At 34.6% G+C, this 8,279-nt stretch overlaps 2 protein-coding genes across 3 annotated transcripts; both read left to right on the top strand.

Annotated features, from left to right (window-relative positions):
- Positions 1–823: 823 nt before the first annotated feature.
- Positions 824–4,215, top strand: pttg1ipb (PTTG1 interacting protein b). Of its 2 annotated transcripts, none has more exons than XM_067409865.1 (7): positions 824–983; positions 1,724–1,776; positions 1,936–2,044; positions 2,561–2,663; positions 3,246–3,311; positions 3,431–3,477; positions 3,572–4,213. In XM_067409865.1, exons 1-7 carry the CDS (start codon positions 848–850, stop codon positions 3,613–3,615), a joined length of 558 nt encoding a protein of 185 aa, XP_067265966.1. In that variant the 5' UTR covers positions 824–847; the 3' UTR covers positions 3,616–4,213. The 2 variants fall into 2 exon arrangements, with proteins under 2 accessions (XP_067265966.1, XP_067265968.1); XM_067409867.1 differs by lacking the exon at positions 824–983 and adding an exon at positions 1,259–1,589 and having other exon boundaries at positions 3,572–4,215.
- A 527-nt stretch (positions 4,216–4,742) lies between these two features.
- sumo3b (small ubiquitin like modifier 3b) lies at positions 4,743–7,084 on the top strand. Its single transcript, XM_067409868.1, has 4 exons — positions 4,743–4,900; positions 5,570–5,698; positions 5,816–5,887; positions 6,177–7,084. Exons 1-4 carry the CDS (start codon positions 4,880–4,882, stop codon positions 6,237–6,239), a joined length of 285 nt encoding a protein of 94 aa, XP_067265969.1. The 5' UTR covers positions 4,743–4,879; the 3' UTR covers positions 6,240–7,084.
- The last annotated feature ends 1,195 nt before the right edge of the window (positions 7,085–8,279 follow it).

Raw genomic sequence — 8,279 nt, 5'->3', positions numbered from 1 at the left:
CACACCCGTAAGACCTTCATTCATCTTCAGAACACTAATTAAGATATTTTTGATTAAATCCGATGGCTCAGTGAGGCCTCCATTGACAGCAATGGTATCTTCCTCTCTCAAGATCGGTAACGTTACTAAAAACATATTTAAATCAGTTCATGTGAGTACAGTGGTTCTATCTTAATATTATAAAGCCACGAGAATATTTTTTGTGTGCCAAAAAAACCCCAAAACAACTTTTTAACAATATCTAGTTATGGGTGATTTCAAAACACTACTTCGGAGTGTTACGAATCTTTTGAATCGAATCAATGATTCGGATCGCGTATCAAACCGGCAAACTGCTGAAATCACGTGGCGCTCCAAACCACTGATTTGATTCGTAATTAAAGCTCCAAAGCTGTAGCAGTGTTATGAAATCGGCCATCATTATACTATTAAAAAGTATTCTTGTCGCTTTATAATATTAATATTGAACCACTGTACTCACATGAACTGATTTAAATATGTTTTTAGTACCTTTATGGATCTTGAGAGGCCTCTGAGCCATCGGATTTATTCAAAAATATCTTAATTTGTGTTCTTAAGATGAATGAATGTCTTACAGGTGTGGAACGACATGAGGGTAATAAATGACATTTTTGGGTGAACTTTAAATGCGTTTTTTAAATACATATTAATTTATGTTTTTAGGTATATAAATAATTTTAAGAAGCCAGCATGACGTTTTTTTTTTGTTGTTTTTTTTTTGTCTGTCAGAAAAACAACTTATAAATCAGTGCCTCAAATCCTGCTTAACCATAAACCACTATTTCGAAACTGGGAGGTTCTTGAACAGTCGCCTTCCAGAAAACACATGACCAGGGCTGAAACCCAACACAGATCCGCTGCATTTGCCAACATGATCCAAACTCGGACTTTTTTACTGTCTTTTCTTTTCTTTGTGTTTAGTTTTGCAGTTGTTTTTGCTCAGACGACAAGTCCAGTAACAAGTAAGTTTCAGCCACTCTGCTGTTTGTTTAACCGTATATACTGTAAAACAACAATGGCTACGTCAATACATAGCCTATTGAACTAACGTTACTCTACTTGAATAGCTTTTTGGGGATCAGCCCTCAGATTCGTAAGGCGCGCATGACGCCCAAAATGATGTCTAGGTAGGCAGCTTGCAAGTTTTTGAAACGAAGACAATGCTTTTACAGTTCGTTTGTCTAGCCAGCACACTTCCCGAATTAATCGTCCTGCGTATTTTCTTGGAAATTGTAACGTTTTAATAATAAGTTACGTATAACCATACTGTTTGCAGTGTAACTGCAGTAGAAAGTGACTTCGAGCAGCTGATCATATGACTCCGGCGGCTCATAAATGCATTGATTGAAAGACTTTTTAGAGTAAACGACTAAATTTGTTCAAAACGTGTAAACATTTATTTGATGTTATTAGTAATTTTTAAACCTTAACCTTGGTAAATTTGCATTTTATTTGCTCATGTCATTTGTGCTCTTTCCATAATTCCTGCGGATTTATTGACGTTAAGTCAGAGAGACTAACGCCATATTTAAATCACATGAGAGAAAATTTCACAAGTGTTTTAAGAGGTCAGGTATAATATTTAATACAACTGTTCTTAGGGGAAATGTTTTCATTTCTGAGTAATACTGTATGTTTTAGATATCATTTATTAAATGATGGTTCAAATCAGCTGTAACATTGATGCCCCTTCTTTTCCCAGACTGCACTTTAAAATCCAACACAACTTGTGAAGAATGTCTGAAGATTGTTTCGGTAGGTTTTGTCAGTGTGCATATAATTTGGTATTTATTGAGAACAATTCTAAACAACCCCAAAGTATTATACATACAGCAATAATTGGTGAAAAAATCATAAAACAATGTTCTGTGACATAAATGTGCATAATGGTTGTGTATGTTATCTCTTGTTCAGTGTTTGTGGTGCATCTCAAGCCAGAAATGCATTGACTATCCAGTGAAGAGCATTCTACCATCTCATAGTGTTTGTCCTCTCTCAGACGCACGATGGGGAATGTGCTGGAGTAAGACTGACAGCCACATACATTAAGAAACATTTTGTCATCTGTTTACTGTCTTAATGGATATATCATGTATATTTGTTATCATGAACATGTACAGTTTACATTCCCTTTACATTTAAGTAAGGAACAGGTTTGATCAGTATCATTTGTGTAAATTTATTTAATAATGTGAATGTTGAATATCTGATAAGTCACACATATTTTCAAATTATTTTAGTCCTCCTACATAAAACATAAATGAATAATGATCTTCCGTTCTGCCTGGGGGAATATAAACTGGTATGCTGAACTGTAAAAACTAGAACTTTATATGCCACATTCATAGTCCATAGTTCACGGTAGCTTTAACTTCATTACATTCTTCATTGTCACTTTATTACTTTGAACTACATTTAAACTCGTGTAAAAATGAGTCAAAGCAAGTTTAACCTTCTGCATATACTGTCTGTTTCGGAGTAAACGCTGTGAGTTTTGTACAAGAATGATCACGTCAATTTTGTGTTGTATGAATCACAGTGAATTTTCAGACTCTCATCATTACCATCTCTGTGATCGCCGGCGTGATCGTCATCGCCATATTCGTCTGCTGCTTCTGCTGCTGTAAATGTGAAAACATTGGGTAAGATGAAATTCAGCGCTTGTTATTAAAATGTTTAATATTATGATAAAGCAATATTTTATAGTTGCTGCCATGCCATTGGCTGATTAGATATTTGCAGCTAATGTGACCCTGGACCACAAAACCAGTCATAAGGGTCAATTTTTTGGTTTGTTATGGTTTGTTTGATACAACTATTTGAAAATCTGGAATCTGAGGGTGCAAAAAAATCAAAATATTGAGAAAATCGCCTTTAAAGTTGTCCAAATTAAGTCCTTAGCAATGAATATCCACTCACAAATTAAATTTTTGATATATTTACGGTAGGAAATTTACAAAATATCTTCATGGAACATGATTTTTACTTAATATCCTAATGATTTTTGGCATAAAAGAAAAATCTATAATTTTGACCCATACAATGTATTTGTTGGCTATTGCTACAAATATATACGTGCAACTAATAACTGGTTTTGTGGTCCAGGGACGCATATATCAAATGGTTTACTGCTATTAATTATTAATAACAAATGACTATCACATTGGAGCACATAAGTAATTATTAAACATTTAACATAAAGATTTCTCCTAACAATGTGAAAGGTCTCGGAGGAATGATGAGCGAACGGAGAGACAAACTCATTTGAGAAAGTTTCGCCAAGAGGAGAGGTACGATTTGTTGTGGGAAAATTAATTCCATAAATTTGATTTTGTTAATAGCTTGTGGAGACTACGGAGTCTTTTCTTGATGAAATAGTGTTAAGGGAAAAAAAATCATTTCATTGCAGGAAAGCAGAGATGAAGAAGAGACATGATGAAATGCGACTGAAATATGGTAAGATTTTCCTGAAGTAAAATAAATAGAAGTAGCATTAATAAATGATAGTTTACTGTGTTTTAGAGTTTGAACTTTACTCACTCTGTTTCAGGTTTGACAAAGGATAACCCGTACTCCAGATTTGAGAACAGCTAAGAAACTTGTGATGATGCTCCGCTGTTGACTTTTCTTATACCTCACAACTGTAAAAATGAACACATTTCCTTGCATATCCAGCACTCCATTTTTATTTGATTGAACTGGTTGCCAAAGTAGCCAATTACCAGCTGACCACACAAGCATTAATTGTCGGTATTGGCTTGAAATTTGATTCAATCACATCACACCTGGATTTTCAGCAAATCTTCAAGCAAACCACAGTTGGACATTGTATTTATTAAGCTTTGTAAATGTAGTGCCTTGATGACTTTTTGCAAATCCAAATAAGCAACAACATAAATTCAGCAAGATGTGTTGATAACTGAGTCTGCATTGGCAAGACCTGATTTTTGGTTAGCAGTACATGAAATTTACTGCTGTTGCTTTTTAATCAGATTAAACAAGGTCTTGTCTTGCATAAATAGTACATTGATATGTCAACTTGATTTCAAATTGATATTTTATAACTTGTCTATGAGTTGCATTTGTCAATGTTTTAATCACTAGCTTATCGTAATTACAAAATGGTTGATTTAGAAGTGCACTTTACAAAGTCAAATAAACTGGGAGAAAAGATGAATAAAAGTCAATATTGTGCATTATTGTAGATTATTTAAACTTTAGGAAGTACTTATCTGTTGTTAAACAAATAAGAAAAAGATCATTAGTAATGCAATTTAAAGTTAACTAAATGCTTTTTGCAATAATGCAACAATGTTATTCATCATACTTAATTTTTAAAATATAGATTCACCTAAATCATGACTACAGCATTTTTTTTGTTTTTACAAAAACAATATAAACTATTTTTGTTATTTTGTGGTTGTGCAAATTTATTGAATTTTTAAATTATTTTATATGTAATTATAATTCTAAACATAAAATGTTAAATCATGTTTTTATACCCGAAGCCCCAAAAATAACAATATATTTTTCATGAAGCAAACGTAATTCGCACAATATTTTTTTTTTTTTTTACAATATCATATAATAAGTAATTTGTTTTTGGCCTCGGACCTCAAAGAGAGCATGAGGGTTTGTCACATGGTTTCATACTATCCAATAAAATAGAAGAGTTGATTTTGCGCGTTCTCGGGCCAGCGTACCCTGCTGGGAATCACGTGGTTTTACCCGATCCAATCAAATGGGCGAATCCATTTTGCGCGTTCTTGCTGAGCGCGGGGAGGACAGAAGCGGGTAGTAGCGCACTCGTGTTACCGTCACATCCACATTATCAGGAAAATCCTACATTTCTACAAAAATGTCAGAAGAGAAGCCAAAGGTATATGCATGTCTTTATGTTCTGAGCTCCAGCAGCATGGAGATGAATATTTGTGTGTGATTATAATGTATGAATGTAGATTGTCTGGATCCTGCACTTTATATGTGGTTAGAAGGGAAACAAAGAGGTTTTCAACAAAGATTTTGCGCATTTTCCGCATGTGGCCATTTACCTCAGCCATCCATCCAACTACACTGCACATTATAACATCTCTTAACGCTAACAATCAACCCGGCAGTGTTTCGCTTCATTTCAGCATCAACAAGATGCTCAGATTGGCGTTCTTTCATGGCGGATACGTTAGTTGCTTCAACTTTGCGCCAAACGCAGTTGCACTGAAAGCGTCACACGCGCAGTTCTTCACGTTGCTGCTCTTTTTTTTTCAGTAGTGCTTGTACTGATACAGATAATATAGACTCAAGTCTCTCTGTCGCCTCAATCATATCTCAAATGGTGTTATTCCGTATTACAGGAACATCTAATGTTTAATACAGTAGCGGCTGCATGTGAAGGACAATGTGGCTTGAGCGCAAATGACTCCCCTGGTGTGTGTGTGTGTGTGTGTGTGTGTGTGACTTAGACCCTTCAGTCTGATTAAAACAACACTGTGTGTTTATTATTAAACTTTAATTTATCTCTATATTTTACACTCTACATATTTTATTTCAGGAGGGTGTGAAGACCGAAAATGACCACATTAACTTGAAAGTGGCAGGTCAGGATGGATCTGTGGTCCAGTTCAAAATCAAAAGGCACACCCCCCTCAGCAAACTGATGAAGGCATACTGCGAAAGACAGGTGAGACATCAGCTTGAGCTTCAGTCATTCTGAGCTCTGCGCACACCATGAAGCATTGTACGCTTGGCGTAACGCTGATGAGCACAACTATAACTTGCATTCACTTTCTCTTTTCAGGGATTATCCATAAGGCAAATACGTTTCCGGTTTGATGGTCAGCCAATCAATGAGACGGACACACCTGCACAGGTTTGTACTTTATCGTTGCATTTGTTGGTACAGGTGTGAGCGTCTCTGTATGAATGTGATAACCGATTTATAAACGCATGTATGCTCTCTTGCTATGGTGACTTTCTAGTTCAGATGTAAAATATTTAATGGTCTTTGAGGATGCAGTCTCTGAAATGTGTACAAAGAACTACAAATTTTGGATAGTATTTGTTAAAGAAAGTGTATTTGAAAACCTAGAGCTCAGGCACTAATAAGCTTGGATTAAAATGTTTCTCAATCAATCTTTTGATGTCGTGTGAATTTTCAGCTGGAAATGGAGGATGAAGACACTATCGACGTATTCCAGCAGCAGACGGGAGGAACGTGCTAAAGATGAAGCGCATGTGGATGATGCTTTTTTTTTTTTTTATTATTATTATTTGTGCTCATCACTTCCACTGCAGTTCAGGGCTGAAATGGATAAGGTTTTGGAAATCGAATCTGTTTAAGTTAATAGTTTTTTTTTTTTTTTTTTCTCTCTCTCTGTCTCGTTTTAATCATCCAAAGACCTCATTTCCGTTTTTGCAATGTTCTCCCTGAACCGAATTGGAAATGATGGTTACTAATATTATCCCCACACCATCACCACCACCACCTTTAGAGTTTATTGTATGCCTGTTATATACGTTTTTTGTATTATGTACGTATGTTTGCACCTCCCCCATCTATTTTTATATACAAGGAGGGAAGTTTTGTGAAAGGATGTTTGTGACTTAGTATGGTCTCAGATTTTCTGTAATTGCAGTAAAAAACTTTAAGACTCCCTTTTTATGGACGATTTCAATTGTCGACATTGCAGCATTGTGTTTGACACCTCAGGTTTGATAAAGCTAGATTGTGGATCATATTCCAGTTGACATTATTTTTTAATTTTAAATGCTTTGATGCGTATGTCTTTAAAAGTTTGCTGTCTGCTAAGTTTGGATTTCATGAAATACAAATGAAGTGTTCCCCTTGTTTTTATTGTCGTATACTTTGCCTTCTACAAATACATCATATCGTAACATCCCTCATTTAGCCCTTGTGGTGTATCAAGAGTATTAAACACTATCCTGGTGAAAAAGCAGCTCCACAGATAACTCAACATGTGTGAGTAATGGGAATGGTGGGGGTGTTTGGGAGAGCAGAGGATCCTGTGTTGGCCATTTACTACTGTATATAATAAATATAGTTTGATACTGATCCGTGTCTTGTTCTTCAGGTTGTATAGAGAAATTGAAGTGGATTGCCACTAGATGGAGCAACAGCAAAAAGATTAAATGCAGTATAGAATATTTTTGTTAAACTGACAGTTGGAAAATAATCCTGAAACTGAAGGAGTCAAGTATGAAGGTTAATTATTGAAAAGCCTCTTACAGACACTAGTGAAACGAAAAACATTGATCAGCCTTAGTGAAATTCATTCATGTGCATCACTGAAAAATGATTTAAAAACACTAGTGAAATTCATTCAATACGCATTACTGAAAAAGACTTAACACTAGTGAAAACATTCATCAACCTTAGTGAAATTCACTCAATACGCATTACTGAAAAAGACTTATAAACACTAGTGAAAACATTCATCAACCTTAGTGAAATTCACTCAATACGCATTACTGAAAAAGACTTAACACTAGTGAAAACATTCATCAACCTTAGTGAAATTCACTCAATACACATTACTGTAAAAGACTTATAAACACTAGTGAAAACATTCATCAACCTTAGTGAAATTCACTCAATACGCATTACTGAAAAAGACTTATAAACACTAGTGAAATTCATTCATACGCATTACTGAAAAAGACTTATAAACACTAGTGAAATTCATTCATACGCATTACTGAAAAAGACTTAACACTAGTGAAAACATTCATCAACCTTAGTGAAATTCACTCAATACACATTACTGAAAAAGACTTATAAACACTAGTGAAAACATTCATCAACCTTAGTGAAATTCATTCAATTCGCATTACTGTAAAATGACTCTTACAAACACTAGTGAAATTCATTCAATTCGCATTACTGAAAAAGACTTAAAAAAACACTAGTGAAAACATTCATCAACCTGAATGAAATTCATTCATACGCATTACTGTAAAATGACTTACAAACACTAGTGAAATTCATTCAATACGCATTACTGAAAAATGACTCTTACAAACACTAGTGAAATTCATTCAATACGCATTACTGAAAAATGACTCTTACAAACACTAGTGAAATTCACTCAATACGCATTACTGTAAAATGACTCTTACAAACACTAGTGAAATTCATTCATATGCATTACTGTAAAATGACTCTTACAAACACTAGTGAAATTCATTCAATACGCATTACTGAAAAATGACTCTTACAAACACTAGTGAAATTCATTCATATG

The sequence above is a fragment of the Chanodichthys erythropterus genome, chromosome 14, assembly GCF_024489055.1.
Source record: "Chanodichthys erythropterus isolate Z2021 chromosome 14, ASM2448905v1, whole genome shotgun sequence".
NCBI classification, from domain to species: domain Eukaryota; kingdom Metazoa; phylum Chordata; class Actinopteri; order Cypriniformes; family Xenocyprididae; genus Chanodichthys; species Chanodichthys erythropterus.
The sequence above is the reverse complement of the archived record's forward strand: the minus strand, read 5'-3'. Positions and strand labels throughout refer to the sequence as shown.